The following is a 25,251-nucleotide window of genomic DNA, read 5'->3' on the forward strand; positions in this document are numbered from 1 at the left end:
TTATTATTTCATATAGAAACAGAGGCAGAAAGAGAGTAAGGGCAAGCAAGTGAGAGACAGAAACAGAGACTATAGCACTGAAGTAATTAAATTTGTTTTTAAACAACCATATCATCTTAAGAGGTATGTATAAATGACCTCCCTCACCACTCCCCCTGGCCAATTCCTTCCTTCCTCTCTTGCTTTCTTTATTCCTCTCTCATCTTTTCTCCCTTCATAGGTATCTCTAGAGATAGATGAGACAGACGAAAATAAGAGAGGAAATAGTCAGGGAAATAGAATTTGCAACTGCCTGTGAGAGTTCAGACTTTGGATTGAGATTTTGAAAACACAAATTTATCAACATCATTGCTGAATCTAGAAATATTTTTCTTTTTTTCCCTAATAGTTTAACAACTTCTATAGAAAATTAAAACATTTATTATTCTCCAGATCACCTTTGTCACCACCCTACTCTTTAGGCTTTTCATCTTCTCATTTAAGATAATCCCTGGCACTTGTAATTGAATGATCTTGCACTGGCTGCGTGAGTTTATTTGAATCCCATTTGGCCAAAGTAAGCTGATAATGTGTTTCTCTCACAATCAACCACATTATCGGTTCATAAACAGCCTTATTTGACTTGCACTGAATCTGCAAATTTGGACCATCCCTAATCATTTCCATCCCTTACACATAGGTCCAATGAGTTGATTTTATCCTTGACTTGGATCCTAAAAAATGTTGTAGATTCTCCCCAGGCGTGTAAAGGGGAGGGGAAATGCAGCTAACCATGGTAACACAAACTCTCCCCAATGAGATCCCAGTAATGCAAGAGACAAAACATCAAGTACCAATAATGCCAAAAAATTTATTGAAAGTTTTCAGACCTCCCAAAAATGTTACAAAAAAGCAAGCAGACGCAGTAAGAGACTGAGAGATTGAAAACTAATACCTCGGTAAGTCTACACAAGCAGGCGGGTGGCAGGCAGTGAGTGTGTGGGGGGGGAACGTGGGGCAAGAATATTTATGAACAGTTACTGAGATTGAAGCAGTAGATTCTTTTACACATATTTCACTCTGTCCCACTCAGGAAAAACTATTGCAGACTTGGAAATGAGGACCCAGTCCCAGCCCTACCCCCTATTCCCTAAGAAAGGGTTGTATGATCTATTAATATCCTGCAAGTCCATTACCCATCATGGCCACCTTAGGGCTATCTAACTCCTTTTGGAAATGTAATTTTGTCTGACTAATAATTAAATCAAAGCCAGACTGATGACTCTGTAAAGTTGGATGCTCACTTGCAGAAACTTGGCAAAGCATGAAGAATTATTCTTTGCTTTCTTATAGAGAAATTTATAACCAAAGTTGTAGTTTTATTTCCCACTAAAACACTAACCAATCTTACGTTTAACTTAACAATCTTTTTTTTTTTTCAGTTTTTTTGGTAATTATTTTTAGGACAGTTGTTGACACATGGGTACAATTTCTCATCTCCCAGTGATGGAGTTGGCAAAACACTCTTACCACCAACTTAGATCCCTTTCCATCATCATACACCAGGACCTCAAAGACACACACACACACACACACATCCCCCAACCTTCTCCTTCCTTCTCCAGAGTTTGATGCAGTATGCCAACCCAGTCCAAGTTTTACTTAGTGTTGTCCCTTTATGTCCTTTTTTCTTAAATTCCACCTATAAAATCACCTGGTTTTCTCGCCTCTTTTTATGGCTTATAGGAATCTTTTCTGCCTTAATTATTTGAATTCCACTTCTTTCATTTTCTCGTCAAGGCAAACTGCCGTTGTTCTGATGATGAGTTAAATGAAACTTAACACAGTGTTTACTCAGTGAGAACTGTTCTCAGTGATTTGAGAACTGTTCTCAGTGATTTGAGAACTGTACCGTGTTAATCCACAAACAACCACATGAGGTAGGCGTTATCTCCTCTCGTTACAGAAGAGCAAACAAAGACTCAAAGGAGGCACATTGCCTACCTAAGATTATAGAGGTAAGAAGTTTCAGAGCTAAAGTTCTAACACAAATCTGCCTGAACTCTGGTACAGGGAACATTGGTGAAGCATGTGTGGACTGACCATTTGAACAGGACTATCTATCTCTAAAAATGTCTGCCTCATCTAATATACACTCATAGCTTAAAATTATAGATATGATTTCTGAACATCAAAACCAACAAACTCCAGGTGACCTAAATGAATATTCAATACCAGGAGAGACTGGTTACTAATTTGGTTTCAAATCTAAACTTAAAAACTGAAAATGCTTACAGTATTTTCCCACACACTGTGTGAAACACTTGAAATCGAAATGTGAAATTCCAATGCTTTACCGTTTCTATTATGTTCTAGAAGGCACAGTCAAATGACTACTGATGTCACTGTATAGTCACTGAAATGTACTGGAATACATAATACTTCATGTCTTTCATATTTCATAAGCATGTTCCTGAGCTTTTAAAACTAAATTTAAGCAGATTAACAGCCTATCTCACTGTAAAGACGCTTACTTTGTCTCTGATTGGTAAATGAGCACACCAATATATGTACTTCTGACAGTCACCTATGAAAGTGATTTATTTCCCCGATTTGAGCGGTAACTGTCAAGACTTGAGACAAGCTTCTCTTGGTATGTAAACACCTTAGTACACATTTTATATCCTAAATGGGTATCTTTGGAAAGACCAGTCTCACCTCTATGTGTTTATCCACAAGCATCCACTTCAGCTGGGATATATACCTTCCCAGGGCACCTTTTTAACCACCTGGAGATCCATTCAACATATGCAATTTGCACATTTTTCTCCATAAACGAGACCCTTAAGTTTAGGTCTATTTGGTAAAAGCTTGGGGTTGTACTGAAAAGGTTTTATCCACCAAATCACAATGGATGCAGTGACCTTCTGGTCTGCTTCTCCAGTGGATGCACCCCTACTTCATAGACATCAGCAGATGTCTGCTGCAGATTTAAATTAAGGCAGGCAGCCTGCCCCTTGCCCCTACTCTTAACTTCTGATCCCAAACTCTGGAACCAGCTGAATTTCAGCTCCAGCTGAAGTGACAAGATAACTATGTGGTTCAAACCCATCTTGACTCACAGTTTCACTGTTTTGTCCTGGCTAAAACTATTCGTCGTGTCTGTGGTTTTCTTACATAAATTTTCAATCCAGCTAGTGCTATTATAGAGTGTCTTTTCCAACCCTGATGCTGGGGGTGGATGTCTAGCACGCATATTTTTTCCAGATGTGATAAGCTCCCCATAGCCTTCCTGATGTGCAAAAGCATATCCGGATCTTCTGGAGCTTGATCTGCGAGTCTGAGGCCTTCGGCTTCGTGGGGGCCTGGCCTTCTTTTGAGCTTTCTGCCACTGACGGATCTGAAAGAAGTGACATAGTACATCCACATGAGAAAAATCCAGGCAGTGGGCCACTTATAAAGTGAATATTTTTTTTTTTTTAGCAAAATACCCAAAAGAATACTGAGAAACTGGTCATTTTTTTTATTTTGCCAAGAGACTATTAAATAAGCAAGGTGCACGCTGACCAAGTTTAGATTGTTTCCATTCTCTGGAGTCACCTTAAATGAACAGGGGCTTGCACGTTATCTATTAACCACAGTCACTGTAGCAACTTACAGTCCCATCCCTACGAAAAGACTTTTCTCTTCCTTTGAGAAATTCTTTAGACTCAATAGTCTTTTGTAACTGAACTAGGAGAAAATTTAGAAACAAGAGAGTCAGACATCTCCAACTTTGTGGTAAGCGAATGTACCAGGAGATTTTTCAGGATTCAATTTCTTTGGAGGGATGTGACCCTTTGTAAAGCTGACCATTATTTGGGTGGGTTTTCAATATATTTGCTTTTCATTTCTTTATAAAGTTGAGGAAACAGGATCCAAGGTTTGAGCCAAGACACAAACCATGTTGTTCTCTTACTCAGATGACTGCTTTGATCACTTGGATTCTGACTGCCATTTCAGGAGAAAACCACTAAATAGAAAATCTTGACCTGGCTGAGAATAGAGTGAAATGACCATCATCTTCCTTCCATCAGCTCATCCATCATGTTCAGGCTTTACGTCAGAATGAGCTCACTGTGTCAAGGGGGAAGGACAAACAAAACAGGGAACTCTGTGACTCATTCCAAAAGAAATCTTTTCATCCTTAGGTTCCAGTCAGTTCTACTTCAGTTCCCCTTAGCACTTTTGGTCTGGTGACTGGTCCAATCAAGGTTTGCCCTTCTTGTGATGTGACTACAAATCTATCTCCCCTTTCTCTTCTCCCCATGCTATGTTGAAATACAAAGTTAACTCTACAATATGTTCTCTTTTCCTTCTACTTTTCTGTGTTCCAATCTAGCCATCTTGTTGCTGTTTTCTCTGTGCAGAATGTTAACATCTCATCTTGTGCCTATTATATTTCTCCAAACACTTGAGTCCCTTCATCTCCTCCTGTGCTTGCCTCTCTTCCTGGACGCTTTGCTTCACTGGCATTCACTGGACAAGTACCTTCACGTTGTGGGCAGTTCCAGTTACTGATATGTGTTGCTATGCACCTGAGTGTTGCCCAGTGTGGATGTCAATGTCAGACTCTTGATTCCAAGAGCCAAGAGCTACCCCTTTAAATAATCATCACTGCCACATACCTGATCACTCAGGGTAGGGAATAAGAACACCTTCAAAAATCTGAATGCTATCACAGGCAGAACAGAAGCCACTGTTGTTAAGAGAATAACAAGCCAGATGCACTTCTGGGTCAAGGAATGCCGGGCATTTCCTATATGGGAAGAAAAAGATTCCTTGTGAATACAAATTTGATGTAATTATTGAATAATAAGCTTCTTGTTTATTCTTTTTTAATATTTTATTTATTTTATTTTTGAGAGAGAGAGGGAGACAGAGAGAAACATCAGAGCATTGGTCAGCTCTGGCGTATGGTGGTGCAGGGGATTGTACCTGGGACTTTGGAGTCTCAGGCATGAGAATGTGTTTGCATAACCATTATACTATTTCCCCTGCCCCTTCTTGTTTATTCTTAAATTTTTTCTATTATGTTTATTTATTTATTGTCTAGAGACAAAAATCAAGAGGATAGGGGAAAATAGAGAGGTAGAGAGACAAAGAGACATCTGCAGCCCTGCTTCACCATTTGTGAAGTTTTTCCCCTGCCGGTGGGGACAAGGGGTTTGAACCTGCGTCCTTGTGCATTGTAATGTGTGCTCTCAACCAGGTGTGCTTCCTGTCTAATCTTCAAGGTCTCTATTGACATGGTGAGATTTGGATGACTGAGAAAGAGCTACTGTGTACCTTCCTTGGTATATAGAATGTTCAAGGGTGACCAGAAGAGGCAGATGTAGTAATAACATCCCACTTGGAAACTGTCAGCCAGAGTCAAACATCTTCTGAAGCAGGCTCTTTCCAGCATCACTCACAAGCTAGAATTCTCTCACACTACCTCATGATGCTTCAGCTAAGAAGAGATCATTATCCTTTTTAAATTTTCTTTATGTATTTATTTACTCATGTATTAGATGAAACAAGAGAGAAACTGAGATGGAAGCAAGAAATAAACTACCTGTTACAATTCCCCTTGTGGGTTCAGGAATCACTTATCACACTGAGTCTATACAATATATGTCATAGGTGGGGTTACAATCTCAAACAATGGTCCTGATGGCTGACCATGTGGTAAAGGGTGAGATTTATCTGCCACTGAGCCAACATTTGAAAGCCAGTCAATAGACCTAGAAAGTCTGACTTAAGAGAACCAAAGGGACTTGTTGATCTGTGATGTGCCTTACTTAGAACTCAGAAACTGAGGGTGAGGAAGGTTCAGCCCAAGGGGAATATATGGCATGCAAAATCACTTGGTCTGGTCTCACCAAGGCAGTCATAGGCGACGCTTGACATTCAATGAATCTGGTTGTTTTTTTTTTTAACACCAACATTATATACTAACTTTATTTTTAATGTTGTGTTTATTTTACTTATTTTTTTAAATTTATTTATTTTTACCAGAGCACTGCTCAGCCCTGGCTTATGGTGGTGCAGGGTACTGAACCTGGAACTTGACAGAGCCTCAGTCATGAGAGTCTGTTTGCATCTACCACCACCCTATATGCTAATTTATAAGTTGATAATTATGTATGGCCTGCGAATGATGTTATAAATATCCAAATGGCCCTTGACAGGAAAAAACAACACAAAACAAAATGTAATGATTTAAACAAAGCCTGGAAGGTTAATCTAGCAAACAGAAAGATTCTACAAAAGATGATGGCAATCCTACTGCCATTACCAAAATAAATTTTGTCTCCCTGGTGATTTCCTATGGATTTATCATGAAATCTCCCATAATTCAGGTTTGCTCTGGCAGTGCTGAAGTGTTAACAACATTTGAGTGGGTTTTCGGAGTGGGAGGGGTAGGGATGGCTGTTGGTTCGTATGCTAGAATTTTTCTGGCACTGGAGGATAGAAGCTTCTAACCAAAAAGTGGTTGATTCCAGTCATCTTCAGACAAGAAGAAACATACTTGACTTAACAAAGTGAAGGTTGAAGAAACCACTTGGAGGTCAGTACCCATAGGCACTGCTAGAAAAACAAACTTCACTTTAAAACCACACTCCCATTTGCTGTCGGCTACTAAGGGAGAAAAAAAAAATTCCCCCTTAAACTCTGATGTTGATTTAACTTTTCAGAATTCTCATTGGAGCTCTATAATTAATTCCTGGAATGGCATGTGTTTAGCTGGAGAGGCTAGTCCCCATACAGACTACTTTCTCTAGTTGAGGCATTCCAGTTTCATTATGCATGCTAGAAGCTCTCTTGGGACTGGACATCTTCCGGTCAATGCATTGAACTTTCAGATTTGGCAGCCCAAAATAAAATAAAATAATTAAAAATAGTTTTGATACCTTTCTTTCCTAATTTTCTTATTGTTATTCATAACTAACATGTTTCTACATAGCTGGAAACTTTTGGTAAACACTATGTCAAAATTACATATTGAGTAAAAGTGATTCAATTTAAATATTTCCGTGTCAATACGAGATTATACAAGATCAAGTAAAAGCTAAAGAGCTAAGTTCTTAAGTACATGTGTGCATTTAACAAGACTACAACTTCAGGGGCCTTTGTAACAGTGGACATATGTGACCATAACATTGCTCTTATAGAGGTTCCTACATGAACAACAGGTAAAAAGCACTTTTCTACTCAGTTTCCTAGTGTATTCAAGACTTAGTTTTGCCTCACTGAAATCAACAAGGTGGTCATATGTGCCTCTCTTTTCCAGTTTTCTGAGATGAACTCAGAAACATCACTGACTAGAAATTCTAAAAAACAAACAAAAAACTCCTGAGAAAGTATATTAATAGTCTTGGATAAAGCTAAGTAGCTCTTTCTGGAAGTTATTTTGAAATTTGGAGTTTGGTGGCAATAAACTCCATAGAGAGGCCAGATGTATATTTTCTGGACCATCATAGATTCTCAGGATTTGAAAGGTTTCATGAAGTCCTTTGCGCACAATCCAATACTTGACTCATTCTGTAATATTCCCAACCAATAATCAAGCCATATGTGCCTACAGAGTTACCATCACTACAGTCATCACGATTAAGATGTATGGAAAAAGTATTATGTTATAGAACACAAGATAAGTATTTTATCAACATTATTTCATTGAACCCTTGTTTTTATTAAGAGTTTCCTATGAAAAAAATAGGAAGCTATTAGTGCCCTAATTTTAGAAGATATTAAGTTATCAAAAGGTAAAAAGTCATTTGTCCAGGGTCACAAAGTCTACATGTGGTGGAGCTGACAGATGAATCCCAGCTGTTTAATAACAAAGATGACTTTTCATGCAGCTTATGGATTTCATGTACAGCAATTTTAAAAATATATTTTGTTATTCATAGTTTGTTGCAAGATTATCAGATTACAATGTATAGTTCCACACGAAAGTTCTATAACCCCACCCTCCAACCTTATCCCAAAGATAACCACCATAGTTCTAAAAAAGTCTTATAAACAGCTCATGTATAGCAACTTTGAAAAGGCTCTAAGCTATACATCATTTCTTTCTTATCTAAGTTCAAATAGGTTCCACCAGTAATTGAGATGTTGGTAATAACATGGTATAAAAGTAAAGCATTTCTTTCTCTTCCCTCTTTTTTTTAAAAAAAAATTTTATTTATAAAATGGAAACACTGACAAGACCATAGGATAAGAGGGGTACAATTCCACACAATTCCTACAACCAGAACTCTGTATCCCATCCCCTCTCCTGATAGCTTTCCTATTCTTTAATCCTCTGGGAGTATGGACCCAGGGTCATTATGGGCTGCAGAAGGTAGAAGGTGCAGAAGGTCTGTCTTCTTCCTTTTAATACATAAACTTTCCACAGCTCTTTGGGCAGCCCTGACATATTCACTATCTCTTATTTGAAAAGGCCTGCAGTCTCCACACTGCCATCTGGGCTGTAGGCAGCTATTTCAGCTATTCTTCTACATTTGGTTGGCACAGCAGAAACTAATATTTTGGATTCTTTTTCAAGTCTGGAAGCTTTCAATTGTCTGGCTCAGTATATTACCAGAGAAAGGATCCCTGGTCATTCCTCCTCCCATGTCTCCCTGGAAGTCCATTACAAAAATAAATAGTGTCAATATGATACTAGGCTCATCAGAGAGTAGAATTCACTTACCAATAAATGGAAACTGGTTTGGGAAGATGCTGAAGATGCCATCACTATGCATTGTAAACAAAATGGAAAAATAAGTAGCAACGCTACCCCAGATGAAGACGTGATTAATGATTGTCCAGTAACTGGTATCCAAGGCTATCTGTAAAAAAAGTCAAATGCAAAAGAAAAGTCTTTGAGGATTCAATCTGTATGATTTTCCTGAATGATATTACCCCAGAACTGCTCTCTGAAAAGATGGTGGTACCTCTCTAGCTATCACAGGCATTCCTGCTTTATGCACGATACCTAGAACTTGGCATTCCTGGCAAATGGTTGACTTTAGAATTCACATCTGAAAGTCACTGTCTCTCCCAAGGTTGGGTCAGAATGGGGAGATAAAATATTCAACTTCTTTTAACTGAGAAATGAGAACACAGAATGGTTTCTAATTCTAAAGTTACTTTCAAAACATTTCTGTTGAGGTGGAAAATGCTTATAGTGAGCAAATGCAGCATTTAGGATTTCTACATAACTTTTCACATGACCACTTTTACTTAATTTTCTCTTGCCCATTTTTCTACTGTCTTGATGATAATAATTTCTCTTGAATTTATGGTGACCTGGAGAATGTTCAAAAGTACCATCTTTTTTTTTTTTTTTTCTTTTTTTGCCTCCAGGGACTACGAACCCACCGCTCCTGGCTATTTTTTTTGGATAGGACAGAGAGAAATTGAGAGGAAGGAGAGAGAGAGAGAGAGAGAGAGCTTCTTTGCTGCTTGTGAAGCGTGTTCCCTACAAGTGGGGTGCAGGGACTCGAACCCAGACTCTTGTGCATATCTTTGAGCTTTTAGTACTATGTGTGCTTAACTGGGTGCCCCACTGCCCACCCCTCATCTTTCTACTAGTAACCTGTAATGATAGCTCAGCTGGAAAAGAATGATCTGCTAGCTGGAATCAATGAAGTCATGGATAAATAAGAAATCTTTAATTCTCAAAGAAGGAAAATAAGTGTAGCTTCTGCTATCATTATTTGCATCTCTCAGTCTTCAAATACCTAAGGGAATGTTTGCATTTATAGCAAAATCTGGTGCAAAATGTTTCACCTACTTAGAGTAACCCTACCTACATAGTAAATAGGTCCTCTGTGCCAAATGGGGGAGATATTTCTTGTTCCCTCTTGGAGCTTACCATCCTTTAAAATGCTACTTCATCAAAAGTAGGCTAACAGTCCTAGTGTAAACTTCAAGGGCCATAAAGGACATTCTTTTGCTTCCTTAAGAGACCTGAGAATAGAGACCCTTGACTCCTATTCATCAACAAAGAAATATTGGTTTTCCAGTTCATTTGATTGCTAAGACATTAGAGCCAAGTCTCCAGTTTTATTTACCACCACATCAGTTCATCACCAGAAATAGCCTGAGCTGTGTGGATATGAATAGGCAAAGAAAAATTGCAACCCATTTAAGAAGACTTGACTGAAAAAAAATAATAACAGGTGGCTCCTATTGAGGCATAACTAATGGGAGAGACAGATGAACACTATAACAAAAATAAAATGTAATGAAAACTCTTAAGAGGATGCAATTAGATCACAAGAAAAAAAATTTTCTGGAAGAAAGAATGCATTATTTTTGAATTGAAAAAGTCAATAGAGAAACCAAAAAAAAAAAGAATAGTCACTGATGAGAACTGAATTAATATTCTGGAAAAAACAAATGGAAATAATATCTCACAATGGAGAGCAAAAACTTGGAGAAATGAAAACCATGTGCAAAAAGATATGAGACATGAATGGCAAACTGAAAAGATATCAGACCTTTGGGCCCAATATAGAATAATGACTTTTTAGAGAGAGATAGAGAAGTAACAATCAAGGAAATGACAGAAGAAAACTATTCTATGACACCAAAGATAGGGTACTATAGACTCTAGGTAAATTAAGAAAATAAATTACAGTATTAGAACATATGTTCTAAGTGCAAGGACAAAGTAAGTAAGATTCTGGACAGAATAAGGAATTACATATGATAATAAAAAATGTCAATCTAACATCAAACTGCTACACTAAAACTGTAATTTGCAATGCAGTGAAACAAAACTTGCGAAGCTCTTAAAGAAAAAAAAGATTCTGACCCAGGATCTTCCAACATATAATCTAAATGGAAAGGTAAAGCAGAACATTCTACGCTCCAGAGTGAAACATCTATGTACTGTTTGTTTTTTGTTTGTTTCTTTAACAAAGTACTCCAGAAAATTGCTGCAACCAAATAAAAAAAAAATACAAAAGACCTGAAATCAGTAGGAGACAAAGAACAAAACATGGTGGTGAACAATGAATCTTGTAAATTTATAGCTTCTTCTAAAGGAGGAATAATGTGAGTATAACTATGGTATTAATTGAGAAGGAATTTTGTAACAGTCAAAACATATGTTAGAGGAGCATTAATAATATCCTGGGACTAAAATGCCAAATTGTTAACAAGATTTAGAGAGGGGGAAAAGAGACAAAGAGAGAGAAGTAGGATTGAAAAAACAAAAAAAATTCCCAAGTGTTTCACCTGTAGGCCAAAAAGATAAATCACCTGGGAGGATGCCTGCTTTGCTATGGATGCAACCCAGGTTTGGCCCCAGCCCTCATGCCCTGGAGGAAGCTTTAGGATTGTGGTGTTTCCTTTTCTTTTCTCTGTCTAGCTGAGAAAGTGAGCCTGCAATTGTGAGTATCCAGTGGCAACAACAAAAGCTGTTTAATTTGGAACTGCAGGAGGCAAGGCATAGGATAAGTTAGTGCAACATTTGATAGGCGAAGTCTGTGTCTAAAACAGAGTGAAAACATAACATACAAGTAAAATAGTAAATATGTGAAAAGAACAAGATAAAGCAAATAAGTTATTACATAGCAACTGTGTAGTTCAAACTCCCTCATCTTAATAGGAGAGAATAAGAGAGAAATGAAAAGGAAGGGCTGGACCTAACTTCTTTATCAGGTAAATACAGGCTAAAACACAAGGGAAGCAAAAGTAATATGAAAAATAGAAACTTAAGTATATTTTATCATGAAAAAAGTTAAAAGCTACGGTAGTCAGGAACTATTGTAGGGGCCGGCTGGTGGTGCACCTGGCTGAGCACACATGTTATACTGCGCAAAGATCTAGGTTCGAGCCCCTGGTCCCCACCTGCAGGGGAAAAGCTTAGAGAGTGATGAAGCAGTGCTGTAGGTATCTCTGTCTTTCTCCCACTCTATCTCCCCCTACCCTCTCAATTTCTGGATGTGTCTATTTAATATATAAAGATAATTTTTAAAAGATGTAATACACTTCTGTCAGTAGTTGACAAAGCATAGTGGTGCAGAAAATGATCCTTTGGGACTCTCTCTAATCTAAGATCCAGTCCTCAGTAAACAGAGACCTGCTGAAAGAGGTGGTAACAATAGCATTCTCACTGTAACAGTCCCATGGTTGAATGTTCCTTCCAACTGCTCTAAACCTAACTGTGACTCTCCAGGTTAATTTGTCTTCATGAAGTTTCTGGAGTAATCTGATGGGGTTTTGTTTGTTTGTTTTAAAGATTTTTTTAGATTATTTATTTATTGAATAGGGACAGAAATCAAGAAGGAAAGCAGAGATAGAGAAGGAGAGAGGAAAAGAGAGACACCTGTAGCACTAAAGCAAAAGAAAAAGATATAAGGGTTAAGGCTATGGTGATCTATCAAAAAAAATACAAAGATTTCTGCTTTCATTTCTCTTTTTCAGACAATGCTGGAGATTGAGACATAGCCTTGCACTCATGTGATTCTGAGCTACTTCCTAGCCCACTTTTTAGTCTATGTTTGAGAAAGGAGAGGAAAAAACACCAAAGCACTACTCCACCATCCACTGAGTTCTCTTAGTGCTTTTCCTGGTGTTCTCATGTGGTGTTGGGAACTGAAGCCAGGGCCTAATGAGGCATGAGTCCTGCTCCCTGAGTCAATCCCCAGACCAAGGTTATAGTTAGCAATATATTTCCCTTTTTTTCCAGATAGAGAGTGAGACCAGGGCCGGGTGGTGGCACACCTGATTGAGCGCACATGTTACAGTGCACAAGGACCCCGGTTCGAGACTCTGGTCCCCACCTGTAGGGGGAAAGCTTTGTAAGTGTTGAAGCAGGGCTGCAGGTGTCTCTTTGTCTCTCTTCCTCTCTCTCTCTCTTCCCTCTTGATTTCTGACTGTAAATTTCTATCTAATAAATAAAGATAATTAAACAGATAGAGAGTGAGAGCAGCGGTAGAGAGAGAGATACTACAGTGTTGATCTACCACCCCCTTCCCATGGTGGTCCCATATGGTGGGCAGGGTCTTGAACCTGGGTTCTTGTGCATAGTCAGGTATGTAGGCTATTGTTTGAGCTATCTCCTGACCCCATATTTTAAAAAATTTTTTATATTAATTTTTTTATTTTCCCTTTTGTTGCCCTTGTTTTTTATTGTTGTTGTAGTTATTATTGTTGTTGTTATTGATGTCATCGTTGTTGGATAGGACAGAGAAATGGAGAGAGGAAGGGAAGAAGACAGAGAGGGGGAGAGAAAGACCTGCATCACCACTTGTGAAGCGACTCCCCTGTAAGCGGGGAGCCGGAGGCTCAAATCTGGATCCTTATGCTGGTCCTCACGCTTTGCGCCTCGTGTGCTTAACCCACTGCGCTTCTGCCCAACTCCTAGCTATGGCAGTCTTAACAGCAGTTAACTGAAAGAGCATGAGGAAGGAAAAGAAGATTGTTCATTTTAGTTTAAACATGCTGTAATGCTTGAAATATTAAAAGGGAATTTTATCATTGAAACAGAAAAAAAAAAAATCTATAGTCTTGCTAGGAGCCAGAAAACCTTAGCCAGTTTTCTTTCTTTCTTTCTTTCTTTCTTTCTTTCTTTCTTTCTTTCTTTCTTTCCTTTTTTAAGAATTAAATAGGAAAAAAAAATCAATATTTTAAAAGTAGAGATTACTGAAGTTTGATTTACATGCACATAAGATTTACAACTAGAATTATGGAAATTCCATAGGGGTTGTGACTATGATCTGGAATCGTGACTTATTTTTTTTTCTTTATTTAATTTCCAGGTCTCTGTTCAGCTCTGGCTTGTAATGATTTTGGGGACTGAACTTGGGACTTTGAAGCCTCGGTCATGAGTGTCTGCATAACCATCATGCTCTCTGCCCTGCCTATGACTTCACAGTAAGTAGTGGTTCATCTAATTCTCTTGTTGGAACTCTAAGTGTACATACACAAAGGGTTTTCTCAGCAATCACAAGTCACCAAATAAAACAAAGGTGACATGGCTTGCTGTTCCCAGCCAGAGCTACAGATTTTAATGGAATCAAAACTTTTCTGAGCTCTAACTCAGTATCTAATATTATTACCAAGCATTTTTACAACAACAACAACAAAAAGGGCAACTGAAACATTTTTTAATTTTTTTAATTTATTTTCCCTTCCGTTGCCCTTATTGTTGATTTTTTAAACTGTTGTTGTAGTTATTATTGTTGTTGTTATTGATGTCGTCGTTGTTAGGACAGAAATGGAGAGAGGAGGTAAAGACAGAGAGGGGGAGAGAAAGATAGACACCTGCAGACCTGCTTCACCGCCTGTGAAGCGACTCCCCTGCAGGTGGGGAGCTGGGGGCTTGAACCGGGATCCTTATGCCAGTCCCTGCACTTTGCCCCACGTGCACTTAACCCACTGCGCTACCACCCAACTCCCAGAAACATTTTCAAGATGCCCCATGAAAGGTCATCACAGCCACCCCCACTAGAGTTAATGAACTGGAGGTTCGAGTGTGCTAGAAATACACCTTTGAACTTCCTGAAGAATTCCTCATCATTAGCCTTCACCTTAAAGCCAGGGTGTTATTAAATTTATGCAAATCAGGATATTTCTGTTTCTGTTATTGGTGGAGTTTTTTCTTCTTTGGACACCAAAAAGAAGCAACGTTTTCTAATTACTTCTCTTTGCCTACTGTGTCATTGTGGGGTTCCCGCTAATAAGGAGCCTATAAACATTTGAACGGCAATTAATCCCTCATATTTGGCAATTTCTACAAAAACTGCCTATCTTCATCGCAGACTGTGTAGTGACAAAAAAAAAAAAAAAACCCTGTATTCCTCAATTAGGCAGCCGGAAGTGAAATGTAAGCTTTCCAGATGCTTCACCATCAGGCTTACCTGCACACTGACCACGATGACCAAAGATGTGGCCATGGTAACTGCAAAAGATTGGTAGTCAGCGATGTGCTGCCCATCTTCTCCAGCCGTGTTATAAAAGGCCCCATAAGGGATGAAGAAAAGGGCTAAGGAAGTGTAGATTCCATGGGCCACACAGATGAAGAATTTACGCTTGTTAAAAAGTAGGTTCAGCTGCCCAGGTTCATAAAGTTGGGGACAGTCCACACTGCTCTGGTCACTTACATCCTGTCAACAGAGTGTTACATCAGTGAAAGAGACTTAAGGAAGTTGCAGAAGTCCTGAAGTCCTTGGCTCTAGAAATAGCGAGTCATGTCTCAACATGCCCTAAAGTGCACTTGATATGGCTTATTCTCTCATCTGCATCCCCAGAAGATGGCACAATAATCTCTACAGAGCAAGAGCTTGACTCACAAGAGAGCTTACTTACTGTGAGCTCACTGATTTCTTAGAGCCAAATCTGACTTATGCCCAATTTCTTTTCTATACTCTCTCTGCCACTGCTCCCAGAATTCAGAGACACCTTGTGCCACCAGTGGAAACCTGGGTTAACGGTCAGGGCAATGAGTGGTAGTGACCAGGAGAGGGCAGCAGAAAGCTGTAGCATCTGACATGGCAAATTTGAAGTAGCAAGTCTGGAGGATGAGCCTAAAGGAGCAGAAAACTCCAGGAGATTCCTGATGGGAAAGGGCTGAATCTGAAGAGGTGAGTGCTCTGCCCAACTGCAGGGGATTTCAGTGCAGTTACCAGGTGTCCGGGAATATAGAATTTAAACAGAATGAGAAGGCCCCGTGCTTGGCCTCAGAAAGAAGCGGGGGAAGAAACTACAGCAGTGGTTTCTCAAATCAAATATGTTCATGAATCACCTGGGGAGTCAATTATGCTTCAGTAGGTCTGGGGTGGACTTACAACAGTGTTTGCAAATTTGAAAACAAGGTCAAGGAGCCAGGTGGTGGCACACTTGGTTAAGTGCACATGTTACAATGTGCAAGGACTCTGGTTTGAGCCCCTGTCCCCACCTGCAGGGGGAAAGCTTTGTGAGTGGTAAAGCAGGGTTGCAGGTGTCTCTCTCCCTTCTCTACCACACCTTCCCTCTTGATTTCTGGCTGTCTCTATCCAATTAATAAAGGTAATAAAAAAAATTTTAAAATAAAGAAGAAAGCAAGGCCACTGGCCATACTGTGAACGCCAAAGCCAAATGCCCAGACCTCACAAGGATGGCAAGGAATGACCACTGGAGAGAGATATCTCAAGACCCAGAGGGAGAGGTAGCTAGATGGGGGAGAGACTCAGGTCTGGATTCTGGGAGCAGACTGAGTTCCCTTTCCTACATGTGACTGACCCAGGTCCTGCAAAATGGAAGGAGAATGCTGCTATATTCTCTCTAGGGAGGTTGTGCTTGGAGATACTGTTGGGTGTGTCCACCTCCACCAGTCCAGTGATCGATGGGGCTACCTGCACAAGCTCTGTAACCAACCAATCCTGAGTTCTAATTCTGCCTCTGCCTCTTAGCAAGTGTGCTGCCTCAGACCTCTGACTTGACCTGCAGGAGCCTTAGTTTCCTCTTCGTCAAAGAGTCAAACACTTCCCCTCCCTCACAGAACCACTGCCATGGCTGATTGAGTACATCGAGTGTTCAGCAACATTTGGGCCACAGAAGATGTAATGAACAACAGGTGATTCTATAAATAAATAAATATATATATATATAAGGGCAATAGCAATGCCAGTCATAGCAAAAGCAGAGCAAGCTCAGAGTCACATGGCTTGCCACTTATTGGTTTTAAGAGTGGTGGCTTGAATCTCTGAGCCTCAGTTTCTCCCATACAAAATGGATGTCAGAATAGATGATGATTGAGGCTCTGCCATTGGTTGAAGGACCAAAGCTGACAAAGCAGAGAAGTTGAAGGGCAGCCACTCATGTTGGTGGCAATAAAGGGCCTATCTTTTCATTGTTATTGTTCAAATTGCACAATAGCCATCTTTTCCCAGAAACGGCACTAGTGTTATTGTCTTCCACATTTTTGGCACCTCAAAACACCAAGCAGAGAAACACTTGTTAACACAGGCAATAGAGAAATTCATGGGTTTGATCCTTTTTTAGAGAAGGGATTCAGGAGTTCACTGCTTTGTTGTAGAAGTCCACAAAATATTCTGCTGCCCACCCCCAACCTGCCATAACCCCTTTGACAAAGAAGTGAAAAGAGTGACTACAAAGCCACAGAACGGGACGCAGGGCAGTGTGAGCTCATATTGTGAAGATGGGTGTTTTTCAATAGACAATTTGGAGCCAGAAAATAAGACCCAGCAAATGGGTCTAAGAGCAGTCTGGAGACGAAGCTGGTCTCTTTAAAAATACTTCAAAAGTAATAATAATGATAAAAAGCTTTTTAAAAATCATGAACTCTAATTGGGCCCTGGAAACTCTGCTGGCTAGTCTTTCACTTCTCCACAGGCAGCTAGACTTCTGTCTCCTTCCAGGAAGTACCTTCCCAGACTTCAAATATGCCAAGGATCAACCATGCTTATAAGCCATTCCCTCCCTTCACTCCTCTCAAGCACATGGTGCTAGACAGGACACTGTGCCCTTTCTCTCCCTGGCTGTGAGCCTTTATGCTGTCCTCTCTGTTGGCAGGATGCTGGCCTGGCCTGAAGTTCCTGTTCTGGGCTGGGCTGGCCAACAAGGCTTCAGCACAGATGCTGGCCCGCTGAGCTATGGCCTAGTTGTGTTATGTTCTGTCTATCACTGCATGGTCCTCTACAAACCTGTGGAGGCTAATACAGCTCTTCTCTGTGTGAGACAATGGCCAGTAATTCTACCGGCAAAACAAACCAGTTAAGCTGTAGTTGTGTGAGTTGGGGAAATGCTAAACTGAAAGGAAGCTAAAGAGATAATTTGCTATAGGCCTTCTTAGAATCTTTACAGCAATAGTGTAGGGTGTGGCTCTCTTTTGGGAAGTAGCCAAGCTTTGATCAGAAGAGCCCTTTTGGTGAGGTGGGGTATCTGGAAGAGGCTTTGATCCATCAGTGCCTATTAGAACAACCCCGCACTCCTAGAACTTTTTCCATGGCTTGTATCTTCCACTTAGAAACTAGAAGCAAGCTGAAGATCAAAATGAATAATCAGGGCAGAGGGGAAAAGAATACTTACCTGGTCAAATATCCCCATGGCTAAAACAGGCAGTGACGTGTAGACAATATTAAAGAGAGTAATGAACCACTGATCATAAACGGTCTGAAAAGAAACAGCATCAGCAGTCATGAGCATATTCGTTTCAGTTCTCTAAACTTCAATTCCTTAACTCTAAAGTGAAGCCATATGCTCACCGCAGAGCCACAATGAGAAGAGAGATGGGAATGAGAGGAGATCATATGTAGACATCCAATGCAAAGCCAGACAAGGCTCTAGGCCCAGCTTTTAATGACTTATGACTCTCATGATCTGATCTCAGTGATAAGCAAAGGATCCACTGAAATATTCAGAGGGAGATGCCGAAATAAACCCGTCAGTCTTACCCTGTGTTCAGATAAGTAGCTTTGGCAGGAATAATTTAGAGCAAGGCTGACATGGAGCTAGCTGTTCACTATAGTAGGCACTGACAAGTAAGACAATAAAAATACCCATTTGCACCTTTAAAGTACATTTCCTTGCAGATCAAAAGTCAATGAGCATTCCCATTTTTTGTTGGTGAGTTTATAGAGATAGATAAATAATCTGTTAGCATTATTGAGGTTATTACAAGCAAAGAAAAGAAATGAAACCTAGGGACCAGGTGGTGGCATACCCACTTGGGCTGCACATACTTCCATGAACAAGGACCAGGGTTCAAGCTTCTGGTCCCCATATGTGGTGAGTAAGTCTCAGGGAGGTGTTTATGTCTCATTCATTATCATATCCCTTCTTCCTCTCAATTTCTCCATTCTATCAAATTAAAGGAAAGGCAAATTTAACAAAAGGAAAAATGACCACTGGGAGTGGTGGATTCGTAGTGCAGGCACTAATTTCCAGCAATAACCCCCATGGGAAAGGAAGAAAGGAAGGGGAAAAAAGAAAGAAAAAAAAAAGAGAGAGAGAGATGGGGGAAGGAAGGGAGGAAGGAAGGAAAGAAGTAAGGTAGGTAAGAAGGAAGGAAGGAAGGAAGGAAGGAAGGAAGGAAGGAAGGAAGGGAGGTTGACTGGGTGGTGGTGCATCTAGTTAAATGCACACATTATAATACATAAGGACATGGGTTCAAGCACTTGTACCCCACCTGCAGAGGGGAAGCTTCAGAAGTAGTGAAGCAGGTTTGTAAGTCAGCCTCTCTCTCTCTCTCTCTTCCTCCTCCTCCTCCCCCCCTCCTTCTTCTTCTTCATTACCCTTTAATTTCTACCTATCCTACCAATTTTTTAAAAAGGCTATACTAGTTTGTTTTTTTCCTGAGCCTGAAATCTGATATACAGGTGGATTCAAGTTATTGTCTGAGGAGATGATGTCATGTTTTTTGAAAGCTGGATCAAGGAAGAGAGTAGCTCCCTAATATGGGAAAGGAGTATAAATATTGTTGATGGTAAACTCCATCTATCTGATTTGGTCTGGGGTCCATATTCAGCTTAGGAGCCTATGTGACCACAGCATCCCTGTAGATCTGAGCTCTAATTCACCCCACCAATGTGTCCTGGAGCTCCACTTCCCCAGAGTCCCACCCTACTTGGGAAAGAGAGAGGCAGGTTGGGAGTATGGATCAACCTGTCAACACCCATGTTCAGCGGGGAAGCAATTACAGAAGCTGGACCTTCCACCTTCTGCATCCCATAATGACCTTGGGTCCATACTCCCAGAGGGTTAAAGAATAGGAAAGCTATCAGGGGAGGGGATGGGATACAGAGTTCTGGTGGTGGGAATTGTGTGGAGTTGTACCCCTCTTATCCTATGATTTTGTCAATGTTTCCTTTTTATAAAGAAAGAAAGAAAGAAAGAAAGAAAGAAAGAAAGAAAGAAAGAAAGAGAGAAAAGGAAATAAAGGGACTATTCTTCAGCATAGTAAAGGCCATTTACAACAAACCCACAGCCAGCATCATCCTCAATGGGGAAAAGCTAAAAGCTTTCCTCTTAAAATCAGGAACCAGACACTGATGTCCACTGTCTCCACTATTATTCAACATAGTCCTTGAGGTCCTCCCAAGGACCCCCCAACTCTTCATCTGCACTATCCCAGCCCTTACTTAGGTCCATGATTGGTCAACAATTTGTTTGGCTTTGTATGTTAATTCTCTTGTCAACCACCAGGTTTCAGGTGCTAGCAGGATGCCAGCCAGACTTCGCTGGACAGACAACCCCACCAATGTGTCCTGGAGCTCAGCTTCCCCAGAGCCCTTCCCCACTAGGGAAAGAGAAAGACAGGCTGGGAGTACGGATTGACCTGTCAATGCCCATGTTCAGCGGGGAAGCAATTACAGAAGCCAGACCTTCAATCTTCTGCATCCCACAATGACCTTGGGTCCATAATCCTAGAGGGTTAAAGAATAGGAAAGCTATCAGGGGAGGGGATGGGATATGGAGTTCTGGTGATGGGAATTTTGCAAAGTTGTACCCCTCTTATCCTATAATTTTGTCGGTTTCCTTTTTATAAATAAAAAATTTAAAGAAATAAGCACAATAAACCTTTAGACACAGAACTTGTCAGGGAATCCAGGAAGTGTCTGGCAACTTTACACTTATTGAAAACAAGGTAAAGAAGGGTAAGGCAGGGCAAAAATCTGTGCCATAAGCAAAGAGGTGGTAACCAAAGCAGCAAAGAGTGACTGCTTTAAGGAGACACCTGAGAGAGGAGGGAGTAGTAGTCCAAGAAAAAACTTCAATTCAGGGCTGGAGGCTAGCAAGGGAGCCAGACAAGTTATAGACAGGTTGCATACAGATTGCATGGGTCAAATTTGAGACGAATCCTGAGAAAAGTCAAGTTCAGGGCAACAATATCATGAGATTAGTCAGAATGAGGATGAGAAAATCCACTGCAGGGGATGGGGAGAAACATACGGTTATGCAAAAAGACTTTCTTGCCTAAAGCTCTGTGGGTCCAGGTTCAATCCCCAGCACCACTAGAAGCCAGATTTGAGTAGTGCTCTGGTCTTTCTCTGTGTGTGTGTCTTTCTCTCTCTTTCTCATTAAAATACTAAAATATTTTAAAAGATTAAATTCCAACACCAACAGTGAAGACAGGATTCAGGCACAGCAGTAATATTCAGGACTACCATCAAGAGGTTTAGGCTTTGGACACAAAACAGTCACTTCTAATAGACAGTTAGACAGTGGCCAGTTTTCTCTACAATTCCCTGACATTATTTTAAAAAAATATTTATTTATTTATTCCCTTTTGTTGCCCTTATTGTTTTATTGTTATAGTATTATTGTTAGTTATTGATATCCTTGTTGTTGGATAGGACACAGAGAAATGGAGAGAGCAGGGGAAGACAGAGAGGGGGAGAGAAAGATAGACACCTGCAGATCTGCTTCACTGCTTGTGAAGTGACTCCCCTGCAGGTGGGAAGCCGGGGGCTCAAACCAGGATCCTTATGCTGGTCCTTGCGCTTTGCACCATGTGTGCTTAACCCGTTGCGCTACCGCCAGACTCCCAATTCCCTGACATTATTCTGCTCGTCTGTTTGAACTCTGGCTAAAGATTCAAATGGGGGGGGGGGGCTACATTCAGTGATATATTGACAAGCATTTAACAACTAACTCTTGGTAGCATGTTGTTCTGATCTGTAGCATTTGCCAGTTTACACGGTCTAACTATTTCTTCTATGGCTGTCAAGCCGGTGATATCACTAATGTGAAGTTGAAGAGGTGCATCAGGCACACGACCACACAGTGCTGCTACCAAGCAGATGCAAAAGACAGAGGCAACCTCGAGAGCATGAGGAATGCAGGACAGTAGATTGATTGGGACGTGATGAGTTTTCAGTATTTATAAATTTCAACTCTAATAGAATTAACTGAAGTTGCTAAGTTGATATAATTTAAATGTAATTATGTCTATGTTTAACCACTGGCTTATATTAATTCCTGAGACATTTAGCAATCAGATCTCAGGAATCAATATGGGCTGATACCAGCATGCCCCAGTTCTGTTCATGCTTAGAGGCAAAGACAGCAACAGCAATGAGAGATCTTAGACTTCACGTGGCAAAAAGAGAACACACAAAAGGACAGAACAGCAGGCCAGAGTATCAGACAGCCTTGAGAACAGACTTGTCAGCAGTCCTTGTCAACCCCCAGGGTTTTTTAGTAGCAGATATTTTTTAGAGCAAACTGATTTTATGATCCTCAGAGCCTCACGTAGGGTGACTGTGCCATAACTATTGATTCATACTAAACAAAGATGACCAAAAAAATGAAAGAAAAAAAAAAAAGCTGAGAATTGAAAAAACAACAACAACAACAAAACAACTTCATCATAGCATCAATGAACTTAGAAGACAAAATGGAATTAACTGTTAAGGCCAAAAAGAAAAGGGGGATTCGAAGTTAAGAACTATCGTCCTAAGATACAGTATCTTTCTCCAGACTATTTCTTTCTACCAGCTGCCGAGGATGTGATGGTAGTGTGATAGGTAATGAATGGGTTAGCCAGCTGCCATGTCATAGCGCAGTTGGCGAACACAGTGCCTAGAGAGAGGTTTCCCTTAGGTCTGGAACAAAAGCGTGAAGAGTTTCATTGACATCTCTATCTTCCAATCCTAGAGAACAACTAAGAGTCAGAGAAGCATCCGTTTCTCACTTGCCACTTGCAAATCATCAAAAGTCCAAGGCATGTGGTTCCAAGCAGGGCAACTCATCTGCTTCCCAGCTCAGAGCAAGAGCTTCAGCAGAGTGCCAGACACCAGCTCTTGCCTATCCAAGAATTCACCAAAACAGAAGCTTGGCTTCATTTTTTTCCCTTCTGATCAGCAAAATACATCCAACTACTCTACTCCTACATGAAAGTGTTCAGAATATTTGCTTTTATTAAGGCACACAAAAATGCTCACAGCAGCGCTGGTGAGCCAAAAACACCTATCAGGAATCGACTGGGGACAAAAACTGGTGTACTGAATTAATGAAATACTGCAGAATAATGAAAAAAAGTTAACTAGCTATATCAACAAAGGAAACCAAACACAAAAATATGATTCTTTGTAATGAAGTTAAAAAAAAAAAAAAGGTAGCCATCAGGCCAAAGAAATAGCTCACCTGGTACTATTTTTTTTTTAATTGGATAAGACAGAAAGAAATTCAGAGGGGTGAAGGATACATACATATATATATATATATATATATATATATATATATATATATATATATATAGAGAGAGAGAGAGAGAGAGAGAGAGAGAGAGAGAGAGAGAGACTGAGACCTGCAGACCTACTTTACCACTTGTGAAGTGACCCCCCTGCAGGTGGGGAGCCGGGGTTCAAACCGGGATCCTTGTGCTTGGTACTATGTGTGCTTAACCCAGTACACCACCACCCGACCCCCAAAATAGCTCACTTACATAGTGCATTGGTTTGCCTTGTGCATGAGCCAGATTTAAACCCGGGACCCCCCACTATATTGAAGGAAACCTCAGTGCCACGGTCTCTTTCACTGTCTCTCTAACTCACCATCTCTATCTAAAAACAAAAACACTCGAGCCCCTGACTCCCCACCCGCAGGGGATTCGCTTCACAGGCGGTGTTGAAGCAGGTCTGCAGCTGTTTATTCTTCTCTCCCCCTCTGTCTTCCCCTCCTCTCTCCATTTCTCTCTGTCCTATTAAACAGCAACAACATCAATAATAACTACAACAACAACAACAACAAAAGACAACAAGGGCAACAAAAGGGAAAATAAATAAATAAAATTTAAATAAATAAATAAATAAGAACAAAAACACACGGCAATCTAATCTGTGTTGTTTTGGAATTCATACTCATAGGATAAAGTTATAAAAATAAAGTAAAAAAAAAAAAAGGAGCGTAAAAATGTCAGGGTACTGCCTACCCTCTAGAAAGTTCAGAATGGGTGAGACAGAAAAAGAGAATTTGGGGGAGGGTAGCAATATTCAGTTGTTCCCACTGGATCATGACTGCATGAGCTTTCATTCTGCAGCAACTGGTTAAGTAAATGTCCGTTATGTACTACGTGCTGTATTATAGGTTGCTACATTTTACAGTTAAAAAAAAAGTAGGGCTCTTTATAGTCACAATCTGGTGAGGCTTTGGACACCAAGAGGACTGAGAGAAGTCCTGACACCCAGGAAGCACCATAGGCCTTTTAATAAGTATCCTCACATCAGGGTGGGATGGTCCAGGCAGCAGCAGCTCCCCCTGCCCCCAGGTGATGGCCATGTGAAGCCAAAACTGAGAAGTTCACTCACCTCCACTAAATAACTAAATAACAAACTATTTGATGATGGCATCCACTCTGGCACACCCCTCAAAATGAGTCATTCATTTAATGTCTACAGCCTGGCAAAGAAGAGAGGGAAAAGTAGGTGCTATCAGAACACTCTTTCCTCTACCAGATCCACTGCCTGCCTCCATTTGGTATGCTCCCTGAGGAGAAAGGAGTTCAGGTATTAGGAAGAAAGACAGACTCTGGAGATTCTGACATGCTGAACTGTGAGTAGCGAGTGGCCAGGCATAAGTCTGGCACTGAAACCCACAATTAATTGACAGTGATATTTTATCAGAGCTGAAGCTTTGTTTCACAACTGGATCAAGAGAGTGAAGGAGGGCATCATCAATAAGGCCCACGTTTAAATGAACTCTTTCTTGGAAAGAATTTTTGCTGCCCTATAAGATTAGAAGAGAAAACACAAGTAGAACCTCAACTGGAATTGGCGTATTGCACCAAAGTAAAAGACTCTGGGGTGGCGGTGGGGGAGAGTACTGGTCCAAGAAGGATGACAGAGGACCTACTGGGGGTTGTATTGTTATATGGAAAACTGAAAAATGTTATGTATGTACAAACTATTGTATTTACTGTTGAATGTAAAACATTAATTCCCCAATAAAGAAATTTAAAAAAAAAGAATGTTTGCTGCCCTTTGAAATCACAACAGTAAAAATAAAACAAGACGTAGTTGATACTTACTGAACATCACCAACAAATGACATTATCTTAAAGATTTCATTCATTAGATCTTTTAAAAATAATTATTTATTTACCTATTTACTATGTAGAGACAGAGAGAAATTGAAAATGAAGGGGGAGTAGAGAGGGAGAGACACCTGCAGCACTGTTTCACCATTCAAGAAGCTTCCCCCACTACAGGTGGGGACTGGGGGCTTGAACCCAGGTCCTAGCAGGTGCACTCAGCCAGGTGAGCCACTACCTGGCCCTTAATTCTTAGGGCAATCTTATGAGGT

General features: G+C 40.4%; 1 protein-coding gene across 1 annotated transcript in view; it reads right to left on the minus strand.

Moving 5' to 3' along the window:
* Positions 1-837: 837 nt before the first annotated feature.
* The window catches only part of ATP8B4 (ATPase phospholipid transporting 8B4 (putative)), a 255,344-nt gene continuing 230,930 nt past the window's right edge, over positions 838-25,251 (minus strand). The window contains exons 25-29 of the mRNA XM_060174644.1: positions 18,037-18,120; positions 14,868-15,113; positions 8,702-8,840; positions 4,647-4,777; positions 838-3,379 (exon numbers count right to left, since the gene is read on the minus strand). Coding sequence (XP_060030627.1) covers positions 3,098-3,379; positions 4,647-4,777; positions 8,702-8,840; positions 14,868-15,113; positions 18,037-18,120 — 882 coding nt within the window. The 3' untranslated portion in view covers positions 838-3,097. The remainder of the gene's footprint in view (positions 3,380-4,646; positions 4,778-8,701; positions 8,841-14,867; positions 15,114-18,036; positions 18,121-25,251) is intronic.

The sequence above is a fragment of the Erinaceus europaeus genome, chromosome 16 (genome assembly GCF_950295315.1).
Source record: "Erinaceus europaeus chromosome 16, mEriEur2.1, whole genome shotgun sequence".
Lineage (NCBI taxonomy): Eukaryota > Metazoa > Chordata > Mammalia > Eulipotyphla > Erinaceidae > Erinaceus > Erinaceus europaeus.